The sequence below is a fragment of the Diadema setosum genome, chromosome 12 (assembly GCF_964275005.1).
Source record: "Diadema setosum chromosome 12, eeDiaSeto1, whole genome shotgun sequence".
In the NCBI taxonomy this organism is placed as follows: Eukaryota; Metazoa; Echinodermata; class Echinoidea; order Diadematoida; family Diadematidae; genus Diadema; species Diadema setosum.
In genome coordinates this window covers 16,104,726-16,131,642 of record NC_092696.1, presented here as the reverse complement: position 1 = coordinate 16,131,642, position 26,917 = coordinate 16,104,726, and the positions used below count along the sequence as shown (strand labels likewise).

Sequence of the window (26,917 nt, the reverse complement as noted above, 5' to 3'; positions counted from 1 at the left end):
CTGCCACACTCCGCTGGTAACCAATTCTGTGTCAACAACATTCCTGAGCAGACAGCGTCTAGATGCATTGGTTAATGAAGATCACAAACATAATAAATCAAACAAAAGAAAAAACAAACAAACAAACAAACAAACAAATTCCGTGGGGATTTCCCTCTTTAACTGCCTGCGAGTACGGGGGTTTGCACTACATACATTTGAACACTAGAGGGCAGCCTACTACCCCCCCCAAAAAAAAAAAAATTGACAGGATTAACCATGAGACCAAGGTAAAGATTTGAAACTCTGCCCATAACAAACCAATTTTGCTCTGAATCGATTGTTTATTCCACGGGTATTTCCTCACTCACATAAAACGAGGGAAAACACAAAATGCACATGTCAAAAAAACCCTAAAAATGTCGCTATGGCAACTGGTAGGCCTCCGCCATAATGCATGATTCTCCCAATATGTGTATAGTACAATGTCTTCACAATGTGTGATAACAGTTTCAAATAACTGTCAAAATATTGAAATGACAGGTTTGTCAGAAATGTCTTGAATGTTCACTTTCCTTGAACTAGGTTTGCTATAATTGTCTAAGAGTGCAGGTACATGTATTTGGGGAATTGGGGATTTCTACTTGACTTTTGACCGACCCTTTTATAAGTTTATGCACTGAGTAAGGTATGAAGAAAAAGTGTAATTACAGTATAAGATTTTTTTTTGCATTTTAGCCTGGCCTTTGACCCTTAACCTTTGACCTCCTGGCAGGAAATTTCCCAGAGAATCTCCATTAGGTAATACATGTATATATCAAGTTTTAAAAATAATCCTGCAAGCATTGCATATGCTAATATATGAGGGAAATTGTGACATTTTGAGGAGTTAACCTTGCCCTTTGACCCCTGACTATTGACTCATGACCCCTAAATTCCCTAGATGATCCCTGCCAGTCGGTACATGTGTATGTACCAAGTTCCATGAGGATACATTGAACTATTTGCGAGAAAAGTGATACTGTAACATTTTCACCTGACCTTTGACCTTATGACATGAAACTCTGCTTTGGAGAATCTTTACGCAGTAGTACATGTCTACACTAAGTTTCAAGAAAATACCTTCGGGCATTGCACAGATATGGGGAAATATCAACATTTTTAGCATTTGACCTTGACCTTTTGACCTCTGACCTCTTGCCAATTTCACTAAAAAAACTACTCAACTAATTGCCCCATCATACATCATCCTTGGACCAAGTTTGGTGAAAGTTGCTTCATCCAATTTTGAGTTATCACATAAACAGATAAATTTTAGGATTCGACCTTTATCTTTGACCTTTGATCTCTGTCCAATTTCACTCAAAAACTAATTAATTAATTGTCCCATCATACATCATCCTTGGACAAAGTTTGGTGAAATTTGCTTGATCCAGTCTTGAGTGATCGCGTAAACGGATACAATTTCATGATTTGACCTTGACCTTTGACCTTTGGTCTTTAGCCGATTTCACCCAAAATCTGATCAAGTAATTGCCCCATCATACTTTATACTTGGACCAAGTTTGGTAAAATTTCAGTATTACTCAAGTTATCGCGTAAACGAATGCGGACGGACGTACGTACAGACGTACGGACGGACGGACAACCTGAAAACAATGCCTCCGGCACCACTTCGTGGCGGAGGCATAAAAAGAAAGAAAGAAAGAAAGAGAGAAAGAAGAAGTGCCAAGGGATTGGCAAAGGCAGATCTCAAGGAAATGTTTGTATAATCATTTTCATCATTACAGTGTCAATGCCACTGCAATGAAAAGTACAAAAACAATACTTTTGGATTTATCATAGAAAATTGCTTTCTTACTGATATCATTATGACCATTACTGTTACCATTGTAATTGTATAACAATTCATGTGGTTAAATACGTGCGTGTCATCACATCCGTGATAAAAAGCTTTAATGAGACAAATGACAAAGATTTCAAAGGGAATTCGCTTTTAGTCCCCAAACACCTCCAACAAAGCCTGTTTGATGGCAATTCATGAACTACAGTGAACCCTGCTTGAATCAAATCAAAAAGGACTGGGGAGAATTGTCTAACACATTGTTATATCCATCTAGGCTGAAAGTTTTCTTCAAGTTATACCCCGTTTAGAGTCCCCCTGTCCAGGAGGGCCTCAGGAGGACCTCTGGAGGACATGCCAGATGAAAACAAGTGATTTTTTTTTTTAATATACCAAATCAGCAGAGGGTGATAGAGACACCTGTTCAAAGTTCCCTGGTCGTCTAGCACAAGGTCAGTACACGTTTCTATGGAATCCAGCGGTCGTGTGTTTCTCCTAAATAGATCAAGGTGGGCAGTTTCTCGCGCGCACACAGTCATGCACACTCTGCGCTGCCACAAACAGTGCAGGTCACCAGAAGTGCGTGCCGTGTTCACATCGAGACGGTTTAGAGTTACCTCATCTAGAATGAGTCTAGGGAGGTTGTGCTAGATTCCCATTAGGCTGTCTAATGTGATTTTTACCTCAGATTAGCGCCACACTCGCCCCAGACTCGTGCTTTGTGCTTTGTGCCATGAACGTTTAGAGTCCCCATTGTCTGAGGTAAACAGGGCATGACTCTAGGAGGTTGTGCCGTGTTTTGGGAAACTCTAACAGGGGTACTTCTAGTATTAGTTTTATTGTTTTTGTTGTTTTTTTAACTTGTGTAAGGTCAATCAAGACTGAAATCAAAACAACAGAGTAATATATCTTTGAGAAAGGAAAGTTTCAAATTACAAAACATTTGTAGACTTTCAAATATGAATAGGAGGTAGTTGAGACGTCAAATTTCTGAATTCAAAGATGGTTCATAAATTTTATTTCTCAACCAAATCACCTAATTTCACAGTTTTTTGAGAGCTTCAATGTCTGCGACTTTACCAGAGTAATGTCATCTGGGGTCACTATTGCAATCTTCAGCTACTTTTCAAAACAGGCATGAAAGACTTGCAGACATTAATAAGGCCTACTACCAGAAATCGCCTCTTCTCAAAAATTGAATTATAGTGCACTCCCGTTATAACCAAGTCCTTGGAACTGGTCGTTTTCTTTCACTAACCCGTTGAGGACGAGTCCCGAGTATACTCGGGCAGGTGTCTATGGGAAACGTGTGTTGATGTGTGTTGTAGCAAAATCAGTGTCCTCAACGGGTTAAATCAAAATTTTAGTGTAGCCAAATGATAAAGTAAATAAATGTGATAATTCTGGGACTTGAATTCTTTTATTTTTTTACAATAAGAATTTTGTTATAACCATGTTTGTTATAATGGGAGTGCACTGTACTCATATACCCAGTTCAGAAGAGTTAATCACCTGATGGCGCTTAGTTTTCTTGACTTCAGCTCACAATACAGGACACACTAATCTGACACAGGACTCAAAATACTTTGAGGCTTTCTATCTTAGCTTTCCCTTTTGAGAAATTCAATGAAGATATAATGTAGCTCAGTTAGGGCCTTCCATAAGGATGTTGGGAGAGCATACACAAGCATGAACAGGTGGGACTGTGTTTGGAATGCTTTCGCAATGAAGTCTACTGTCCATCCAAGAATTCCCTCTTGATGGTCATGTGAGAAAACCTTCTACGTCCTCTAAGCAACAACAAATCTAATGGTAATACTATAATTATCAGTTAAAATTCTGCTACAAGCGTATGAATGGTCACTACAGTCATAGCGTAGCTTCGCCAAACTCGAGGGAGGGAATTTACCCCCTCCCCCTACCGCTCAGTCTTCCGCACATGCAAATACAAAGTTGTGAATCCACTGAACAACAATTTCCCTGACATAGTCAAACCCTGAGAAGATCATTCACACAGTAGTCCTTCGTTCCTTTTCTTTTCCTTCAAGAACTCACAATAAAACACCAAAAGTGAATGTGCTCATGATGTCACTCCTGAATCCAGTGCAAATGGTTGCTGTTAGTCCTAACATTCACTTGCAAATTCATCCATTTACAATGTCTTGTTTCCAACACTTCAGAATGCAACTCTCTGTTTTATGAGTTCCTGAATAAAGTGAATAATTGTTTTGGTAAACATCTTCCTTGGTTTTTTTTTTGTGTGTGTGTCTTTCCCCATCAAGTGCTTTTCTTCTTAAAAACACTTGACACAGATGAACAAATTAAGTCAGTCCTTGTTCAAAGTCTTTGGAATTCATGCGGTTCCTGTTGGTTTTCTCTCTTTAGCTCAACTGAATTTATTTCCTGAGAAGCAAGCAACCAGCTGTCATTCAATTCGGACTTCCACTCTGCAAATAGGACACAGCGGCGTTTCTCCTTTCTGTAGAGACAAGAACAAAACAAGAATGTCACTAAGAATGTGCAAAGGTAGCCAAAAAAAGAAAATCACAATTTGTGACTTCACATCACAAAACAACTAAAGACTTGCTTAACACTTATTTTTGCTTTAGGTAGGGTAAAAGTACTTAATGAAGAGATTATCAGCTTTAATAATAAACTCTAACTACATTTGTATATCCAAATTACCTGCTAATTATTGACTGAAATCAGATCCCCCTAAATGAGAGAGCTAAGTACTGTTGAAGTTACAGTCATTGGTCTATCAAAGTGCATCGACCTATTCTCATCACTAATGGGGGGAAAAAAAAACAGGGATAAATGAGTCAATAATCTGCAAAACATTATATTGTATTGACCACTTGCTTTCAGCGAATGCAAATATAGTGAAACACTCAGTGAAAGTGACAATTTGTGCAACCATTGAGACTTTGCATAGTTTCATTCACTTGCATGTGCTGAGGTGAACATCTCAGAATATTTTGTCGGCTGAAAACCAGAACAGCTTTATCGCAAGTTTGGGGGGTATTGAGTTATTGGTATCATGTTGTAAAGCTCGATCTCCTCTACATTATGGTGTCAATTTTGAATTATTTTCATTTTCAGTAAACTGTTAAAAATCAAAACCACTAGGGTGCTATTCTACCCTACATTTGGAACAATGCTAAATCTACCCACTTTTGATTTTAAAAATAAAGTTTGTATTTCACAAAAACGGATTGTTTTGTTTTTATTCACACTCAAATCTTAGAATGCGATAGCGCCCTTCTGCTTAAATTTTACCTTCTGGGAGAATGTGATAAGTATTCCACTGTCATGTGATCATGTTTATCCAATCACTGACTACGATTTGAGTAAACAATACATTCCTGCCAATTGTCATCTTTCACTGCCTGATGTACACTCTATTTGCCATTGTATGACAAATTATCACCATGAATCAGATCACACACGTTGCATACCTTCAGCCACATGTCGATGCAGGACTTGTGGTAGCCATGGAAGCAGGGCAGCCGGCGAAGCTCCGCCCCTTCCTCGTAGTCTTCCATGCAGATGGGGCAGGCCTTCTCCTCGTCGGTACCCTGGTGCTGCTCCTCCCGGAAGAGAAAGGTCGGCAGCCGCTCGATGGCCGCCTGCGTGAGCCGCTTGTCCTTGGCCGGCCCCAGCCTCTCTGCTAGCTGCAGCAGGGCCTGATGAAACAATGATAATTGTAACGAAATTATGGCCACAGGCGGTAAAGTACACTCTGGAAAAGTATACCTGACAAGTTTGTTCTAGACGACATACAATCTTGCTTATAGACCGATTCTGTGAGGCGGTTTGTGTATCATCGGCATGGGCAGCGCCATTACTGTGGTGTCCCGGCCGACCCCCCCCCCCCCCCCACCCTACATTAGCACGCGCATGGAATGAAAAACTGATACACGGTTGTTTTAGCCAGAAGGTGTCTCGCACTGAGTACACGAACGCTCGCTTAATGCGCGAACCTTTGTTACAAGTGCGCGATAAACATGTTGACCGTGGGGTGGGGGAGAGGAGGGGGGTAGGCTGGGACACCGCAATTTGAGCTAATGGCTGCGCCCAGTGCCACAAACTGTCTGCTGCCCTCAACGAACCCGAATTGGTCTATAAGGATGGTTCAGGAGCAGGATGACTCTTTGTATGCTCAGACACTCTATAGGCCTATTAATATAAATTTAAAAGAAAAAAAAACACAATTCAATTTGTATTTTCAGCTTGACATGATACAAACACGCTTTGTCTACTTTCAGGCAAACATCACTCACAAAATCAGAAATTACACAAATTGTGTGAAATCTAGGTTGTAATTGCCACAGACTTTTGTTCATAAAATGAGAAGTACTGATGCTACTGATGAAAAAAATCATATCATCTGAAAGCTTAATAAATTCTCTACAACATCTGTGAGACCTTTTTGTGATGCAAGAGCATATTGTGTGGAAAAATGAGGTGGTAACATGAAGAAATTAAGTCTGCAATGATAATTATGTGACATAAGAGGGCGTCCTACTTAAAATTTAAGGGCGCCCTCACTCAGATTATTATGCAATATGAAAGTTTTGACCATAAGCTTTTAAATGATGTATAATATGACACATTAATGTCAATGACAATAATCAGAAATGGCCATCAACAATCTTGTGTCTGCGCACTGCAAAATGTCTGAGCAGTCTGGCTACGGCGTATGTGACAGAAATAGGGCTAAAGACTACCATCACTGTTTGGATCGTGAACCCCATTGGCAGTCCCCATCCCCCCCCCCCCCCCCCCCGCAAAAAACAAACAAACAGACAAACAAATAAACAAATGACCTGACCTTATCGTAAGTTACACAACTCACTCAGGTGCTAAAACACTCCATTCTAAAAGGGAGGCCATGGCGACAGAACAGAAACATGAGGAAATCTTTACTTCTTGACAATTAGTGTCCAGACATCTATGCAAATTGGTGGAGCATGCACTCCAATGGATGTGCCAATTGGCAAAGGAAAATGAATACAGGCATGAATACTCTGTCAATTCCAAGAAATCACTAATATGTAGTCTGATGCTTTATCTTCTTATCATGAATGTAATCACTCTCTGCTAGTATTTAAACATGGCAGAACAAAAATTTATCTTTCATCATGGCCCTTTTTTATCTTATCATACGGTTTATTTCGGTTGCAGCATTTAATAGCAAAAGCCTCTAAATCACTAAATCTATTTATAACTGGTCTTCAAATTGGCAATGCATTTTAGAATATCAATGCTAATGTTCTTCTTTTTTTTTCTTTCAAATTGGCAATCTCTTTCATTTTATTCTTTCTTGACTCTTTGTGGACCTGATGAATTTAACCACTTCTTATAACCTTTTACAAATGTAAAACTATGCATTGAAACTTGGAAGTGCCAATTTGATGTTGCCAATTTGATGATGTCTGCAGCAAAATTTCCCCAAGCACTTGAAGGTTTATTTAGACCCCCTGACTTCAAATTTTGCATCTCGTGATACTTTACACTGCTTGACAGTGTGACTAACATACTCACCTTTTGCATGCAGTTGTACCTCAATAATTTATTTGAAGAATTCTCATAGATTTCCTGATTTTGCAAAAGGGTTGACCCCCACAGAGGTCATGTGGTTTTCAGCTCCTAAGAGTCACAGTACAGACGAGGCATTAGTAAGCTTTTTAATTACTAGTGGCGGATCCTGTGCGCTAGTGAAGCTGATGGTATAAGTCAGAATAGAAGGGTGAACCACAAGAAGTTCACTATCCTGCAACTGGGTATGCATTTGTCTGGCCAACCTCGACCTGCATTGTTAGTTTTTTGTTTTGTTTTTTGTTTATTTGCTTTTTTCCTCTCTATCTGAGCAAAAAGTCGTACGAAAGTAGAAAAAAGAAGAATTACCTCATAGTCATTCCCTCCAGAAGGAATTTCTTGGCTGTGATCCACGTGCCCTCTTCTATGTCGTCCCCGGCGACGGCGTGGGGGTCGCGGTGGTGTCATGTAGAGAGGAGGCTTCGGGGGGGGGGGGGGGGGAGAGAAGAAAATGCAAGGTTTATAAGAAAGATGAGCCTTTTTTCTAACTGCTTTGTATCCTCTTGATGGTTTCTTACATCAAATTTCCAGCTAAGTGACTGTTTTGACCAAAAAAAAAAGAAGAAAATTTAAAAAGTCATATGAACCTGGATATGTCAATGAGATAACTCTAGTGTGTGTACATTGTAAGCTGCCTGTGTATTACTGGTCATGCATCACGCATATTGCACGCTGGGCAAAAGACTTGAAGGGTAACTGCTGCGGTTTGAAAGAAACTACGGCGTTTTCTGACAAATCGTTAGCACGGGATATCAGTCATGCAGTGTGTGTGAGAAGTGCCCTCTGATACTGTTAGGATGGAGCACCTTTAATAAACTAACTTGAATATGAAACGACATTATTACTTTTTACGAAACATTTCTCCATGGTTCTATTTTCATAGTAGGACATATTTCAAACAGTGCCTTTGTGACAAAGGAAAAAAGCACCTCCTTGAGAATATTCCAGATCATCTTAATCCACATAGTACCCATAGGTAATGATGAAAATGCAAAATATTAACCAAAATGGTACACTGGAAGTATAATTGCTGTCTCAGAGCATATCTGGGCCCTGTTTTATCAAAAGATATAATTGATTATAAATTTCCTAACCACACAGGCGGCCATAGACTTACCAAAGTAATCAACTATATAATAAAATCTAACTGGGCCTTGATCATTGTTGCTATGTGATGTTTATTTGATTACAATGATTACATATTTGAGGCCACAGTAGTATTCGCTGTGCGAGAGTGAATGCATGGAACTTCTTAGCTGCATGCCATTCAATACTACTGCTAGAGCACGATTCAATGATCACAATATACAATACCGCAGTAACTTTCTACCTACCTACTACTGAATAGGGAGGGCACTTCTGGAATAAAAGTCAGGTACACCGACCTTTCTTATTTCACACTTTTGATCTCAAAATACGATACAACTCTTTACCCCTGCAAACTGTATCAGCCTGTCAAGCTTCTCGGTAGAGCCTTTAGATGTTTTGCAAGCAAATTAAAGATGGTGGAAGATGAATTTTGAGCCCTCCTGAAAACTGTTTAGGTTTAACCCATTGAGGACAGGCTGATTTTGCTACAACACTCATTTCCCACAGACACCTGCTTGAGTATACTCGGGACTCGTCTTTGACGGGTTAAAGGGCTCTTTAACCCATAGGGAATGGGAACCTGGTGGCCTGTGCATTAATGTGTATGGGGGTTTCAGAATTCAGTATGGAATGGGTTAATACCTGTCCACTTGGATCCACTCCAAAGGCTAGCACAGAGTTTAGATGCCAAAAGTCATCTCCTCCATGACTTCTTCCACCTCCTCCTCCTCCTCCTCTTCCTGCTGCTGCTGCCGCTGCTGCTGCCGCTGCTGCTGCTGCCTCTGCTGCTGCTCCAGTACTGACCACATGGGTCCTTGCGCCTCTCCCCCGTCTTCCCCCATCGTCATGGCGATGATGTACGTCTACCAGCGACGATGCGGGCTGGAAGCTCAATTCCCAGCTGGCGGGGATCCTGTCCTGGAAGCCGGGAGCGTTGGGGCCAGACACATTGGGGACGGGCGGCAAATTCTGTCCGCACGGAGTGCTGGAGGGGAAGGTCCCTGCGTGTATACTCTGATTGCTGTACGTAGCATTGAACCCTGTAGCATTTTTTTTTTTTTTTTAAATGAACAGTAGCAAAACGATGTTACTGTACACCAAGTATTTCAGTTTCCATAGAGGTATCTCATATTTCACAAAGCAATGACAAGAAAGCAACAAAATATAAGTAACAAACTACTCACAGCTCGAACAGGAAAAAAAGACATATTACTGGATATCATTTCAATGTTTGCATTTTGGAAGCATATCATCATCAGCTGAGAACAAGGGAGACATGAAGTGTACATTCATAAAGATTGCTGAATGAGCAGTAAACCAATCGATGCACGAATAACGGAAAAAAAAAACCCAACAAATCCACACGTATATTAAGGTGAAGTTGTCTTTTAGATCCTTTGCTTCATCAAATAAAAGTCACATCACATCATAAAAGCCTTCAACCTGGTTTGGGTTGAGACTATTGCACCCTCTCTTACCTTCAACTCCCCCCCCCCCCTCCAACCCACCCCAGGAAGAAAAAAAGCAATCTAAAAATAAACAAAACAGAAACATTGTACTGCATTGCAGGGGTACATCACTCATTCATAAAACATTGATGTCAGGCACATTGGGACAGTGACCTTACCTGAGTGGACGGGACAGGTGGGCGGATGTCCAGCTCTCTCTTCTGATTGGTGGACTGACTGGGCCATCTCAGCATCAAATTGCTCCTACAAATATTTCCATTTCATACACACACATACAGAAAAACAGACTCAAATCAATGTCGGTACATAGGACACATAGATTGTAGACCATTCCCTACTGATGCACTATGTCAGTATGAGTGGACTATACCTTTGATTATTAAAGGCATTTCCAAGTCCTGCCGGGTAATGAACAAAATGTCATTTTCAGATCTCCTCATCAAAATCAGTCAATTACAAATGTAATCAGTAAAATTGACTTTGATTCCTGTTTTCTTTTTTTTTTTTCTTCTTCTTCTTTTTTTCTTTTTTGTGGCAACACCAGGGGCCCGTTTCATAAGACTTGTCATCAGTGACAACTGCCAAATTTCTATGACAAATTTGCTCTCAGCCACTCAGATGCAAGGATTTCAGTAGCTTGTCACATCTATGACAACTTGTCACTGATGACAAGTTTTATGAAACGGGCCCCAGGGCCCTATTTCATAAAAAGTTGATTTGATAGCAACTCCTGCTGGAATGGCAATTGTCACAGTAACAACAAGAATCCAGCTTCCTGATTGGCTGTTGCTATGGGAAGTTGTCATTCCAGCAAGAGTTGCTATCCTAATATCTTTTTTGAAATGGAACCCAGTGTTCTGAAGTCAAGTGATTTCTTCCTACACACATATCATATGCTATTTTCTATAATGTCAAAGAAATGCATATTCCACACATAAAGATTCTCCAAGTTCTTTCTGATATGTACATCTGATTGTCTACCCTCTCGGCACTCATGAACATCACATTAGCTCAAGAAAGACAGCAGATGCACTTATGGATATATCATCATGACAATACTTTCGAAATAAATTCATATTCTCCCAGCCTATTCTTCTGAATGCAATTTTTTGAATGTTAGCACTGCAAACAGTGCAGAGGTATGAGGATCAATTAAACAAATCACAATGGGGGGGGGGGGGTAAATGAGGTATCATATATTTTGTCATGCATTTACTACACTTTTGTTCATGTTTAGGACATATTTCTATGCACTGGGACTTTTAAAAATTGTTCCATCACATGAATCCACCCCCTCGGGGAAAAGCGAACTACCAAAGCAATTTAAGCTAACCTGCAATTGCCTTGCCATGGCCTCATCATCGTCCAACTGCTTGAAACGTTCCAGGGTTGCCGGGGAGACCGCATCCCTGTCGGGTGGCTGATCCGCTGCCCCGTCCGCGGGCGGGGTCTTGGAGGATGCCCCTTTGGCACCCCCTTGTACGCGACTCCTCCTCTTTCTTGAGCGGCTGTTGACCAGGGAAGCTGCATAGGAATAGTCGTCAAGGACTATAATATCATCATCATTATTAGGATCGTCCTCGACGAGAGTCACTGGGCCGTCGTCCAGCGCAGAGCTGGATGGGGTCGCAGAGGCATCTTGCTTGACTGGTGGTACCTGCACAACTGATTGCAATTGCCTGTGCCCACTGGCATATTTTGGTGAGAGTAGGGAAGGCGAATCCTCCCTTCCATCTTGTGGTTTTCCTCTCGAGGTTGCTGGTTTGACCCGAGATTCTCCATCGACGGATTTCGAAATGGGCGATACATGCGCCTGAGGTTTAGGCACGCTAGACGGCCACCAATCTGTTTTGCTCTTACCTTTTAACTTCAAGGGACTTTGTGCCTGTCTCCTCTCAACGTCCAGAAACAATGACGACTCTCCGGCAACGGAGGAACCAGATCTATTTCCGTCATAATGCCTATCCACACCATGTCCCTGATGGCCATCTGCCCATGTGGTAGAATTTACTCCGCTGTCTGATGGCCAACTAGATGCTCGATAGGATAATACAGAGCTACTAGATGATGGCTGACTTTGGTGGGCAGTTTTTGCTCTTGATTTTCCAGAGTAGTCACCTTGAGTTGGTATCACATGACTGTTGGTTTCATGCTTTTTCCTCTTCTTGTAATGTCCATCCGTGTCTCTTTCAAACTTGGAATCAAACGAGTCACTCTTCCTCTTCTTCTTGTAATAGCGTTCTGCTATTTCCTTTTTAGGACTAAAGTTGGGTGAGGTCCGAGCCCTTTGAAAACTGGCTGGAGTGTTTTGCGAGTTGCCATTTTGGGAAGTTTGTTTTCTGGAATCTCTCGCTGAGGAACCAATCTCTTCTTCACTGGATGGAAAGATAATCGACTTCAGCTGCTTTACTGAGTCGTGAGGGCTTTTGCTGCCATCCTTGTTTTGGGATAGTGAGCGTAGATGCCCATTCTGGGAATATCTAGCCTTTGTATCGTGTCTCATGCTGGCAATGTCACTGTAAAACCGCTTCCGGAAGTCAATTGGAGCAGACTCTCCAGAGCTGTCATCCTGGGAGGTTTGGGGTCTTGAGTCTCTCACAGTTGTGCCAACACCTTCTTCACTTGACGGAAAGATTACTGACTTCAGGTGGTTTATTGAGTTATGAGGATATTTGCTGCCATTCTTGCTTTTGGAGAGTGAGCGTAGATGCCCATTCCGGGAATGTCTAGCTTTTGTATGATGTCTACGGCTGTGTCTCTCTTCATCAGCAACGTCACAGCCAAACGGCTTCCTCGACTCAATCGAAGCAGCCTCTCCACTACTGCCTGGACAACTGATGAATTTTGGGAACCTGTCTAGCATTTCACTACCATCTTCCTCCTCACTTGATGAGCCGAACAACTTTCTCATCCTCTCCGCATGCTGCTTGGAGCTCAGCTTAATAAGGGGAAGGTCTTCCTCTTCCTCCTCATCCCTCTCCCCCTCCCCTCGCGCTCCAGCCGGCAGTGCTGTACTTGCAGCTTGTCTCTCAATGCTTTCACCCCGTCCCAAATGCCTCTCGCCGGGGGAGGCAGCAGTCCCATCCAAAACTTCCCACGAACCGTTGGTAGACTTCAGGGTGGTTGTGATTCGCGGGCGCCCGCTTGAAGCAACAGAAGGTGCCTCCCCCGTGGCAGGAGTGTTCGGTGGTAGACCCGTCTGTCCCAGTTGGATCGGAGAGAGGTATTCTTCGTCACTCATGCTGGTGCCACTGATGTTGCAAGAGTCTGACCACTGCTCACGCCTGGAAGGCCACTGGCTGTGCTTTGACGGTGTGTGCTCATCTCTTCTGTTGCTACTTTGATTGAACCTCTTCTGTGTGACTGCACTACTGGCTACACCCATGAAATCAGGGGCTTCTTCCAGAAAATCCCACACAGGGTCAGTACGACTTCTGTCAACAGTTTTCTGTTCCAAGTCATGTGAAAGTTTTGATCGCATGGTGCTCCTACTGTGCACTTTCCCTCGTACATTTGGTTCAGATGGCCTGGTACTAACATGTGCAGGTGAAGTCAAAGTCCTTGTGTTACCAACTCTCTTTCCTGGACTTTGATCTTTGGTTAAATCCCCATCTTGGGTCCTGTCCATGTTGTGATGGTGTCTATCACTTTGTGGAACCTCTTGGTCATCCGACAGCAACACACTTAACAAAGACGACGATTTCCACTGAGGAGACTCCACTTGTATGTTGCTTGTGGAGGAATATTTTCTCACATCACCCTCTGAAGGTATGACATCACTTTCTCTACTGTCTCCCCTATTGGATGTGTTCCGTCCAAAGACCGGGTACAGCACGTCCCCATCTAATGAGCTTGACACTGTTCCATGCGGGGAATACCCACTGATGCTCATTTTCTGGCCAAGCATTGCGTCCTCTCGTCCTGGGCTTGAGAAATCAGCAGTAGAGTTTGCAAAGTCTGCTGGGAACCCCTGAACTTCACGGCCTGTTTCTACTTGCTTGCATGCACTCTTGTGGTCACTATATCCTTGTCTGTGTGTGTTTGGTCCTCTGGCGATATCACTTTGGCTGTCTACTTTGCTGTAAACATGCTCATCGCAATTTCCACCTCCTGACCAAGAACTACTCTCAGAGTACCCTCCAGCTTTAGCTGATTTGTATTTTTTCACTTGCAAACCAGTGCGATGAGGTGAGTATGGTAAGTGTTTGTTGTAAAGGCTACTGCTTTGATGAGTGGTAGTATCATTATGATGAGTGTTGGGGCTCTTACTGCTGTTGCTGTTTTGGTGTCTTTGCTCACTTCTTTCCAGAGACGAGTTCAATTTCACGCTAGGGGACTGGAACATTACGTCAAGGGAGTTCCCGGCAATGTTGCTTGTGACTTCCTTCAAAGGCCATCCACGTTCCCTGACCACTGGGTTGCCTGCCCCTCCACCATCATAGCCGGCCAGACCACTCCATGCGGTGCTGCTCGGTTTCTCAGTTGTGGAGGATGCTGGGAAGACTGCTCTCTTGTCAGTGATGAAAGGGACACGCCTGGAAGATGAGCCTCCATCCTCGGGGGTCACGAGTCTCTTCTGCACCCTTATGGAAAGTGGGATGCTGAAGCTGTCATCGTCGTCATCCGATGTGATGTCCATGAACGAAACATCATCCATGATGGCAGGGGAGAGAAGGGGGGATGAAGACTACAGATGCAGTGCACCTGCAAAGAGATCTGAAAGAAGAAAATGAGATCAAGAGAGAATACACGATGAGTTCCACAAGCGAAGCAAATCTCAGCTCACTTTACCTTTGGGTTTGGATGGGAGAAACAAAGGGTTCTAACTTGACTGCATGCTGTATACATTGTATGGACCAGCATTTTCACTGTTACTCCAGAGTCACCTGGTATTCTTCCGATACTCGCATGATACTGGGGAACATTGTTATAATGAGCTGCTCAGGATACAGATATCACCTCGTTATATTGAGCGTCTTATACCGGGGATAAAAACAAAATGATGAAAAAGGAATGGGACGTGTGAAATTACTTTGCTAAACCAGGTTCCACGGTATTAAAAATTTAAAACAGAAATGGAATGCATACCTTTATCCCCACAGTGAAAAGTAGAAAAGTACTGAATTTTCCCTTGAAAACTGATAATATGGCATTATAGTATGGTAGGTGTCCAACACATCGACACTGTACATTAAAGTGAACACATAGTTTTGGTAAGGGTTTGAGAACCCGTCTGGCACCATTTCATATTTGCTTGCAATATATCGAAAGAGTCTACAAAGAAACTTACCTGGCTGACACGATTTGCCGGGATGATGAGTCGTTTTGGAGTATTTTGAGAAAAATAATAAAAGTCGGAAAACCGACTTTTATTCCAGAAGGATCCAGACTAACTCGGTCTCAGGGAAAACTCGACCCTATTTCAGACAATTTACACGCAGTTCGTGATTGCCATAATTCTACTGTAATAATACCAAACGAGGCCTAACTGAACAGATAGGAAAGTGCGTGCTAATCCTGTACAAAACAAATGGACAGCGCGCGGTCCTCAAGCCTATACGCACATCACCTGAGTTGCTGAGACGCGCTGTCTTTGAAGTTTTTGTTGTTGTTTATCAAGCGTCTTTGATTGTTTTTTAGAGGTGCTTGATAGGCGCACACTAATTTTGCATGCGTGCCAAAGAGGTTTTTTGATGCGCGCGTTGTAACAACTCGGACCATAACAATTACCTGGTACTGCGAGTAGCCAGAACACGAAGCGCTAGTTTATACAGGCTGCTCCCATAGTACAACACTGTACAATCCTGAGGGACAACCAATACAACTCAGCCCGCTGTCAAAGCGAGGCCGAGTTATCCCCGAGTCCGAGTTTAGCCTGACCCCGTTCGGGTAAGTTCTAAGACTGAACCTTTTTGGTTAATATTTCGCATTTTCGTCGATACCCATCAAATATTTTGTTATTACAGCGTTATTCCGCACATTTCCTAGGCATACGTTCACATTTGGGAGCGAAATTTGACAACTTTTGCAGGCGTACCGGAACTATGTTTTGGCTTTAAAACGGATACCCCTCTATTACAGTATTGTGCATTTTAAAGAACCAGCATACACACCTGAGACTAGGCGCAGTGGTTTTCTATTCTTCACTGGAGATTTGAATTATGTCAAAATATTACTGCAAAACCTGATAAGAAACAAGATCAACAGCAAAACTATGATATCATCTAGATTATAAATACACGTTGGAAAAGCATAAGTGCACTTCAAACGTATTGGCAATAGAGGGTAAATAAGGGTGTTGATTTAAAAAAACAGCGCAGCTTACTGAGTGCGTCAAAATGACACCCTATGCATTCGACACAGTTATCTTAGAGCGTGTACTGCAAATCGCATTTTTAATGCAAAACTGTGAAGTCAGAGTATTTTCTTTAAATGTGAGTAGAATTTCAGGCAAATTGTGAGATATTTTCAGTTTCTATTTGACGTATTGGACACCCAACCATACATACTTCTACATTAATAGTAGTATTATACAAATATACCAGGCCTGAGAGGTTCTGGTTGAAACAATGTGCATGAGGTGACTTCAGTAGTACTATCTTCAGAGGGGTGCATCCCCAAAGAAAATAGTGCTATTGAAGTCACCGAAGCTCAAAGGTACATGGTTTAACCAGAACCTCGAAAAAATGTCCTCTTATATTTGTTTTATATCGCTCCCAATGAATTCTAAGAGTAACGGCAAAGTAAAGTGGGAAGTTTGTCATCTGTTTTTCATGCAAAAAATTACAATGTGAAATAAAAGTTGTGTATGCATCGACTGTGCAATGGCCTTTATCTTGCGAAGCATAGACGTCACGCGATTATTGGAAAACTTACTGTGACGTGATGTCTCATGGAGGTTACGCACCTGTGACAAGAGGTGCATGTGCGCTTAGCAAGTATCTCCATGGCAGCATGATATACTTTTTTTTTTTTTTTACTATTTCCCTAGGGAGAATAGAAAGACGCTGACAGGACAAGGATTTTCATGGTAGAAATATGTTTTGTCGTTTTCAGTGCTCTTGACCAATCACAGGACTAGAAATAATTTGTGAGGGATATAACATACATTTCAGGTGCACCAAGGTACGCCTGAGCCTAGTCTGCGAAGATAGATACCTCCGTGCAGAGGAGATGTTCCCTCAATCATATATCATATTCCTCAATGATATATCCATATAGAGTAAAATACCCCGTTTGCGGCAGTTTAAGGGTTTTTCCACACTGTAAACAAATCAGGCAAATTATTTTCAACCATTTCATATATCATAGACAAGATTATTCATAAATGCTATTGTTATCATCAAAAAATTTGACCAATAACAAACGCAGTTTTTATGATTTACCAGGGCAAAACCCGGCACAATTTTCGCCGATATGCGCCGTAGTACATGTAGCTCTGCTTGTGGCTCGATGTACAATCCCTATGCAATATGTGTGTGCTTCGCGATTTTCAGCTGAACGCCTTCACATGTCTCGCGAACAATGCGTAAGCACCAATTCCCATTGCGAAAGCACATGAAAATAGCAGGCGCACATGCACTGGCTACAAACAGGGATCGCAATTCTGGCAGTGTTGTTGATGTCTTTCTCTTGTTTTTCTCATTTTTTCGATGGTAACATCCACTTTCTGAAAAAAAAAAAGGCGGCTTACATCGGCTCGCGAAAGTTCTATTTTACTTGAGGATATGTTTTCAAAATCCATGAACATCGGGAAAAAAAAAAATCCAGTTTCTTAGACCATTGTTTCTTAACTGCTATGTTAAGAAGTACCGAAATAAAATTTTTTATGCGATATGTTGTCATTCTGGTGAGAAAATTTCACTTTTGTCGGAGATTGTGCCCATTTTATCGGTTGATTTTCGTTGATTGGCAGTGTGCTAGTATATGTGTAGTGTGCATGTACAGTGCAATGCTGTGTTTAGCGGTATATTACCGAGTATGTTGTACCTGCCGCGAACGGGCACACAGCCGCTTACTGCCGCAGTTACTCTAGATTTTCTTTAGATCTACGTTACTGTACTTATTTTTTCATTGCCAGTGCTTTCCACTCTCCATGAAAACTTGGATTGATTTTCTTCTAAGATGACTATACAGCATGCTAGACATGGCATGATCTCAGTCCGGGAAATATATTTGTTTTGACAAAAATCAAGTTTTAATAAAAACAAACAGATAGAATTTTTTTTCTTCTCATTCATGGAGAGTGGACATGTGTCTGTAACAAAAAATCACAGTGCAAACGTGCAACCATTTATAATCGGATGCGAGATGGATGAGAAGTAACTAGCTTATAAAGAGGAGGCCTTATGAGCAGACTGCAGGAAGGCAGCCTTTTGAGTATCCCAGAGGTGCTCCATGAGGGGGAGAGTGTCTTGTGAGACGGAGCCCTCAGCTCCTCTTAGCCTCATGAGCGGATTTCCTGGACTGATCTACATCTAGATCTACGGTTACAGGTGTAGAACTAGGGGATTTCTAGATCTGGATCCCCTACACCAGAATTTTCCACATCACTAGAAACTAGTTTCATCTTAACCCTGTGGCGCTCCTTCACACAGTTCAGTTATACTGTAGCCAGGGCCGGTAGGACTTGGAGCTTCGCGTTCGGGGCTCCAAGTCCTATTTACCAAATGTTTACTGGTCGCAGTTTTTTAGTTTCATCTCAAAATGTCTGCCATTTTTAAAACAAGTGACAAACATGATAAGACTGATAAATGCTGCATGCTGAACATCATGTTATTGTTAGAGTTGGCGTATATTGAAAAGAAAATTCTAACGGATGAAACAGTAGACAACATAAATTTATCTAGCCTGCACGCACGTAAATTTTACGTGTCGAAAGGAAAAGTTTTACGTTACATTTATATGCTCGCAGGAACGAGGGTAGTAACACCGTTAGTAGTTCGTGGGACTACGGTAATGTCGATTACGTATTAATCAATCGGGCACTCACTCGCAAAATTTCAAATGCAATGACAAAGCAGTGCAGTGTCGCCTCCTGGCAGTTTACAATTCGAATCCTACCGTAGTGTCACTGAATCTAAAAGCAGTATACTCACAATGATTGTGATGAAATAAACTGGAATCGTCCCAGACAAAGGATAGCTGTGGGAATTTGCTTGGGCAGTCACAGTTTTTCGTAGAAAAAAAAATTGCTCAAATGTCTCGCACTCGTCCTGTCCCGATTCCGCAATAAATTTGCGTAGCGGGAACATTGATGGGGAATCTGTGGGAAAAGTCCCGTCTCGCTCGCTCGTTGATAGTGGCGGGCGGCGCGGATCGTGGACCACGAAATTACAAGACAAACGTAAACAAATTGAGGGCGTGTTTGGTGTCCGTATATAGAATTTACTTGTTCATTCAAAAAATGATGGGGGGGGGAATTGCAAACGATCTTAACACAGAAAACTGAATCAAAAACTGTTCAACCAATATTAGCGATTGGCTTATATCAAAGAGATTTTCCCCAGTGACTGCTAGAGTGCGGAGTCTTCATACGCCCTGTACCAGTGTACATGTACTATTGTTTTGTGAGCGGAAGGGGAGCATTGGATGACAACGAGGCGGTACAACGGTAGGCTCACCCCTCGTGCTAACACGCTAGCAAACGAGCAACCGAGGAGCAGCCAAAATCAAGTGCGTACTCGCGTAAAAGTTCAGAAGTTCGCGTAATACGCGCTGTAGAAATGTATTCATAGTACGCAAAGTCCGCCATTGTTAAGTGAGCTATGGCGGCCCCCATTAAATCACTGACTCCATTGTAGAGTCCACCCTCTAGTGGTGGGGAGGAGAAAAGTCTCTTTGGCTTATATCTACAATAAGCCCCTAGCAACCATACATCACACTAAGATTTAAGAAAGCCATGCAGTTCGGCAAATTCTAAGTAAGTATAAATTGCTATTGAAAATTTTCCCCAAATATGATATATATTTTTTTGAAATCAGGTTAATTAACCTGTTGTCTTTGTATTCATGATTTCAAGGGCACAATTTAAGCTGGTGGTGAGCCTTATTAATATATTATCATGCAACCAATATGACTTGTTTTTGACAAATGCCTGCATGGTTACTGAGTAGCGCTACATATTTATGTATAGGCCTATGTCATGTGAGGGACAGTTGGGACAACGTGTCCCATTTGTCCCTCATAATACCATTACATTTATTTGGAATTCATACAAAACAAACAGACACGTTAAGATGAAAGTTGAGTCAAACAATGTTACCCATATTCACAATTGATGTACCCTGAAAAGAAAATGCAAAGACCAATAAAGATAATGGAGATACAGCAGGCCTAAGTTTATATAACTACTGGGCATAATTTGTTCAGGAAATAAAAGCAGTTCAGATTTTCAAACATGTTGTTCAAACTTCTTTTGTTGAAATAAAGATAATTGTAAAGCATGTTTGACTATTTTCATTACCAATGTTTCATACGCCTTCCAACTTTGACATTAGGGTGTCCCACTTTACCCCCACCGTCCCATTTCTCCCATGCCGTTGTCCCACTTTACCCACGGGTGAGTCAACTTCTCCCCCAAAATAAGGTTTTTTCTTTTCATTAACTGCAGAAAATTGAGAACAGTGCCACCCCCAGCTTATGGCTCTTTATGTAACCTACCATATGAACCTTCATGCAAGCCCAAAAGGAAATGTAATCATCTCTTCTATTCAGGGGCGGATCTAGCTTTTTGAAGGAGGGGGGTTGGGGGTGGTATGCGAGAGAGCGTATAGCGACCGAGCCCGAGCGAGCGGAGCGAGCGAGGGGGGGGGGGGGGGGGAGGGTGTGGGAGGGGGGTGTCCCCCCCTCCCACAGTAGGGAGAATTTTTGAAAATCTGTGTGTGAAAATGGCGTTTTCTTGCATCTAAAACACCACTATTTTTGGCATAGAGGTCATTGCCATAAATAGAAAAAAAATAAAATTAGAAGTTTAAAAAAAAAAGATCAGATAAAAAAAAATGGTCCCCAGATTTTATTTTATTTTTATTTTTTTTTGGGGGGGAGGGGGGTTGCAACCCCCCCAACCCCCCCTCTAGATCCGCTTCTGCTATTGGATAAAAAGATATAAGAAGAAAATCGGCGAACTTGAAATAATGGCCCACTTCTCCCCGCTCTCCCCTATCGATTCATCTAAAAAAGCCATCCCTGTTAAATATTGTGAACAAACCTAGTATACAGAAGGCCTGTCGTACTGTAATTGATCACTGGATTAACGAGAACGTACATTTGGTACGAAATATCTCACTTCCGCCCTCCATCTTTCCAGCCCCTTAAAGGACAAGTCCACCTTCATATAAAAATACATAAGGATTGAGAGAATGCAGCAATATTAGTAGAACACATCAGTGAAAGTTTGAGGAAAATGGGACAATCCGTTCAAAAGTTATGAATTTTTGAAGTATCTGCGCAGTTATTGCTGGATGAGAAGACTACGACAGTGTATGATGTCACATGCGTACAACGATATAAGGAAAATAAAAAGAGAATTTCACAAAACTTTACTTCTTGAATAAAGTTTACCTTTCTTCAACTTGTTACTGACGTATGTTAAGGGTAATATTATTCCCCCTGCCTTCTGAAAGACAGTTCAAAGTCAAGTGTTCTTTCGTTATGCAAGAAAAATGGAAATATGTAGAATTTTCTTTATTCTTTCTTTTCATCGTAGTAGTCTTCTCATCTAGTCGTGACTCAGAAGAAACTTCAAAAATTAATAACTTTTGAAAGGATTGTCCGATTTTCCTCAAACTCTCACTGATGTATTCTACTAAGGCTGCATTCACTAAGCCCACATGTCTATGAAGGTGAACTTGTCTTTTGATAGGCAGACATGACCACTTTTTAAGCTCAAATACATGATACCAGAAGCTTCAACTGACCCATACATAATTCTATCCACATACTGTATGGATCTGGAACCACCTATACATAACCAAGCAATGCTGTCATTGCACTGCACCTACTGTTGATCCATGGGCGTAAATCCCGGGGGGGGGGGTGTGGAGAGTATGCATTCCCCCCCCCCCCCCCTGAAACGGAGGAGGGGGGGGGGTGGCCTGTACAATCATCCCCCCTAAAATTTGGAGAAAAAAATGGAGGACGCAGAAATGTGATTGCAATGTATCAATTTTGGCAAACGGCCTACTGACGTTCGCGTGCCCACCTTCAGAAAGGCAACAGAGCTGAACAGTATTCTATCTTGTAGGATAATGCTGTTGTTGTTGTTATTTGAATTTATTTGGCGTTTATCATTCCTCGAGGAATATTTACGCCAGTATACAATTATATGCATACAAGTACATACTAGTCTTTTCTCAAGCCCTCGCTCGCGAAGAAAGTATAATATGGACATTATGGTCCAGACGTTGACAACGTCAAATAGTATAGGCCTGGCTCGGGACCATCTGCAAATTATGTACACATACAAACAAACAAACAATAAAAAAAAAAAAACTATACCGCTATAATTGAATCCCCTCCATTTCCTAAATCATTCCTGAAACTCTGGTGACTCAGTCAGGATACATCTATGGGCATACACAGGAATGATCAGGGGCGTTGATTCTATCTCAGGGGTGGGGGGGGGGGGGGCAATTTGTCCCGCCCTCACGGAAATGTTGGGGGCAGACAAATTATTTGTCCCCCAAGCAAATATATCAACGAGATGAGGACAAATCTCGAACTTTCTTTATGGAAAATTGTCCAAATACCGCCAGAACTATGCACCAGATCGTTGAAATGCAACATGCAAAAGCTCCACTACTGGGTCCCTCGATGGACTTTGTACACTTTTGAGATTGACGTATTTCCTAATATTTTATCAAAGAGTGTGCAGCAGAGCTTTCACTTACAAAAGTTCCCTCATAATATGCAGAGGCGTCGAAGGGGGGGGGGGATAGTTCCCCCACAAAAGTATTGGGGACAAACATATCATTTTGCTCCTCCTCGTAACTCCCGAGGTGTGGAAATTTTCTCACTTTTTTGATAGAAAACTGTCTAAATATTTCACCAAAAGATGGCTGAATTTCAATTCTGAGAGGGGAATAGGCCTATACCCCCTTCCATACCCTCCCCGTTCAGTCCTTTTTACTTAATACTCTTTTAGATTGACAGATTTCCAAATGTTTCATCTAAAGTGTGCACCAGGTCTGTTACTTCAGTTTAAAAAAAATGCAAAAGTTCCGTGCATGGGTGCATATCAAGTTTCAAGTTCAAGTTTGTAAAACATTTATTTTCCGTCTTTTTATCCATGTAGGAAATCACATGCATGAAATTATTGTACAGGAAGGCAGAACCTCAAAAATCTTTTGTGGGGGAACAAAATACTCCTGTGGGGGAACTATCCCCCCCCCCCCTTCGACGCCTCTGCATATTATGAGGGAACTTTTGTAAGTGAAAGCTCTGCTGCACACTCTTTGATAAAATATTAGGAAATGCGTCAATCTCCTCATATGGGAGGAGATTATCTAGATACTTTCAATTAACGGAGGGTCCCCCCCCCCCAAAAAAAAAAAATATATATGTTATTACACTTCTGGGATTGAAATTTTCCCAAATTACATCATAGATGTGTTTTGCGAGATATTTTCATCTGAATTTTATTGCAAAAGTATCCTCGTATGCAGGGGCGTCGATCCTGGAGGACGGGAAGCGCGGACGACGGGGGGGGGGGGGGGGGGGGAGGGCAAACATATCATTTTGATTCCCAATAATTCCCGAAATGAGGAAAATTTTCTTGCATTTTTTTTATAGAAAACTGTCCAAATATCTTATCCAAAGTGTGCACCAGATTGCAGAATTTCAATTCTGAAAATGCAAAAAAAAAAAAGAAGAAAAGAGGGGTCACACCCTCCCCCATAACTTCCATGCTAGACCCCACTGGCGTAGCCAACGGGGGGGGGGGGGCATGGGTACTGTCGCCCCCGCCCCCGCCTCCGCCCCCTTAAGATTTAGACCGGGGATATGGAAGGTGGAAAAAAAATGCGTGCATACTGTATACATGTATGTGAAGCGGGTCTCCCTTTCAATCTTTCATTAAGCAAGATCATAAGTTTTTCAATATTTTTTCACTCAAAGTGTGCACCAGATCGTTGAATTTCAATTTAAAAAAAGAGAGCAAAACCTCTCGTGCTTGGGAGTGGGATAACCCCTCCCAAACCCTCCCCCCTCTTTGCCCCTTTCCCTTAGCCTTACACTTTTAAGATTTACACAAAATTCTGAATAATTCTGAGTGCACAAGATTTATAACTTATATTCCGAAAACTCGAAAGTGTCTTCATGTGCAAGGGGAATATCCCCTTTTAATCAATCCTTTCCTTGCTCAGTTCAACGGATCAGTTGTTGTTTCTTTTTAAAAAATAATTTCCCAAATATTCCATCAAATTTCATATACGTACACGAGATATCTCAATTTCAACTTTAAAAAGGCAAAAGCTCCCTTGTACGGGAAGGGTGGTGATAGCTTTCTCCCTGCTCACCCGCCCCTCCCCCACCCCCGCCCCATGCATATACAAGTAGACTGTGGCTACACTTTGGTTTTCCAAATATGGCACTAAAATAATGTGTGCACCAAGACGTTTAAATGCAATCAGAAAATACAGAATCTCCCTCGTGCAGGAGGGGGGAATAGGGCTTATCCCCTCCCACTTTCTCCGATTGACAAATTTCCAGATATTCCAACAATAGTGTGCACCATGATTGTTGAATTTCTGTTCTAAAACTGTAAAAACCTCTCTCGAATACGGGAGAGGTATCTTGCCCTCCTCCCATTGCTTGGTTCCCCCCCCCCCCATAGACTTTGTACACTTTGGGGAATGACAAGTTCCGAATTTTCCACAAAAAGTGTGCTTCAGGTCGCTTTATTTCAATATTCTAAAAACGCAAAAGCTCCGTTGCGCGGAGGGACTGTTTCAAGTGGATAAAACGCGCAATTAAACATGCATCAAATTGCATCCTCCCACACCCTCCCAGTAAACACTAGACTTTGTACATACGCAGAGATGATGCACATTCGGAATAAGAGCTAAAATCCGTGATTTTAACACTTTCCTGAAAAAGCCCTATCATCACTTTTTCTTCACAAAAAAGTTTGCACCAGATCGCTGAATTTCAGGTCTGAAAATGCAAGATCACCTTCGTGTGGAGGAGAATTTAATGTCCCTTATCTACACCCTCGTGTGGTTGCTTATATTCATTGTAAGAATCAATTCAATAAGTTTATTTAAATGATACAATAATGATAGGCAAATTTTTCAATGTAATCTACAACAAAATATACTGCTACCTTTTAGTGGGACTGTTTCAAGTCGATAAAACGCGCAAAAACATGCATCAAATTGCACCATTTGCAACATCGAAATCCGAAAAGTTCTCACCGTGGGAGGAGGAACACCCCCTCCCACACCCTGTCCCCCCCCCCCTCCTCGCTCGCTCCGCTCGCTCGGGTTCGATCGCATTCATGATATTCAGTGTAAAAAATTCAAGAAGTTTATTTAAATGATACCATTTTACAGCCATTTTTAAAAAGTATTATCGACATGAAAATAATATTGCTACCTTAAACAAGTGGGACTGTTTCAAGTCGACAATACCCGCAAAACACGCAACAAATTGCACCATGTATATACAACATCAAAATGCAAAAAAGTTCTCACTGTGGGAGGGGGAACAACCCCCTTCCCCCCCCCCCCCTCGCTCGCTCCGCTCGCTCGGGCTCGGTCGCGTTCATGCTTGATACAAGAAGTTTATTTAAATGATACAATTTTATAGGTAAAACTGTTTAATAATAATCTGTATCAAAATGTACTGCCACCTTTAATAAACATATGGGACTGTTTCGATTCGATTAAACACGCAAAAAAAAAAAAGAATCAAGTTGCACCATTATTCTTATACAACAACAAAATGCAAAAGGTTCTCACCGGATTTTTTTTCCTTCAATTTTCTTGATTTAAGTCAACAAAGTAATCATCTCCAGGGATATCGTTCCATTTTGATGACGGTGGGTGGGGAAGGGACCCTCCCTTCCTCCTTCCCCCCCCCCCCCCCGCTTTATATCAGATTTTATATCTTGCTTGCCTGTAATTTTTTTTTTTTGGTTTATTTAGTATTATGATAGATGTGAAGTGAAATATGAAAATAAACGTGATTAAACTGTTCACTGTTACCCCTTTCAGTAACCCTCTTGGCTCGGACCAGGAGCGGACCAGGAGCGGACCAAGTCGAAAATTTTGAGTTTATGAATGGGTGGGGGCCAAAGTGGCCCGCGCCAGGTGCGGACTATTTTGGCGCTGCTGCAGCTAGCACCATGCAGGCGCGGACCAGGCGCGGGCCTGGCGAAGAGTTTATGAACAATAGCAGCGCCAGGCGCGGGCCAAAATTCCTTTCACGGTCAAAGGTCACAGATTCCGCTGCTCACCTCATAAGCGCGCGGCACGCACATCAAATATCGCGCGAAAATGCACTTCCGCTCTGTCCATGGCGTGTTCAGTTACCATGGCAGTTATCCCTTACGTTACCGAGTTTATGAATGGGTCATCGTAAAAGTAGCGCGGCTCTGCTATAGTTACTGAACGCAATTTTACTGCTTGGCGCGAGCTAATTTATGCATGAGTTACTGAAAGCGGTATGTGTCGATCTCGAGTGTAAGACCAGTACGGTTTCAATAATTCAATTCAATAATTCAATTCAAAATTAACAAAAAAAAAGAGTTAATTCGTCCTGCGATCAAAGTCTGGATAGTTTGGTGAAAATGACAACATCCTAATGATGGATGGCGAGCTGTATATTGCGCTTTAAAAAAAAAAAAACAAACAAACAAAAAACGCATAATCAAACAAAATTATGATTTTGAAATTTGATTTTGAAACACCTCTCAACAGGACTGCGCAATGCCATG

General features: G+C 41.9%; 1 protein-coding gene across 1 annotated transcript; it reads right to left on the bottom strand.

Moving 5' to 3' along the window:
* Positions 1–3,124: 3,124 nt before the first annotated feature.
* Positions 3,125–19,196, bottom strand: LOC140235753 (uncharacterized). The gene is made up of 7 exons (XM_072315766.1): positions 19,080–19,196; positions 11,315–14,697; positions 10,140–10,224; positions 9,155–9,552; positions 7,733–7,843; positions 5,281–5,508; positions 3,125–4,301 (listed from the first exon to the last, which is right to left on the bottom strand). Exons 2-7 carry the CDS (start codon positions 14,636–14,638, stop codon positions 4,248–4,250), a joined length of 4,200 nt encoding a protein of 1,399 aa, XP_072171867.1. The 5' UTR covers positions 14,639–14,697; positions 19,080–19,196; the 3' UTR covers positions 3,125–4,247.
* Between the last annotated feature and the right edge of the window lie 7,721 nt (positions 19,197–26,917).

Excerpts from the sequence above, each read along its gene's own strand:
- LOC140235753 (XM_072315766.1), bottom strand. The coding sequence starts at position 14,638 with ATGGATGATGTTTCGTTCATGGACATCACATCGGATGACGACGATGAC. Across the intron at positions 9,553-10,139 it reads CACCTGTCCCGTCCACTCAG|GGTTCAATGCTACGTACAGC; the intron begins GTAAGGTCACTG and ends AAAATGCTACAG. Across the intron at positions 5,509-7,732 it reads CTGGAGGGAATGACTATGAG|GCCCTGCTGCAGCTAGCAGA; the intron begins GTAATTCTTCTT and ends TTGTTTCATCAG.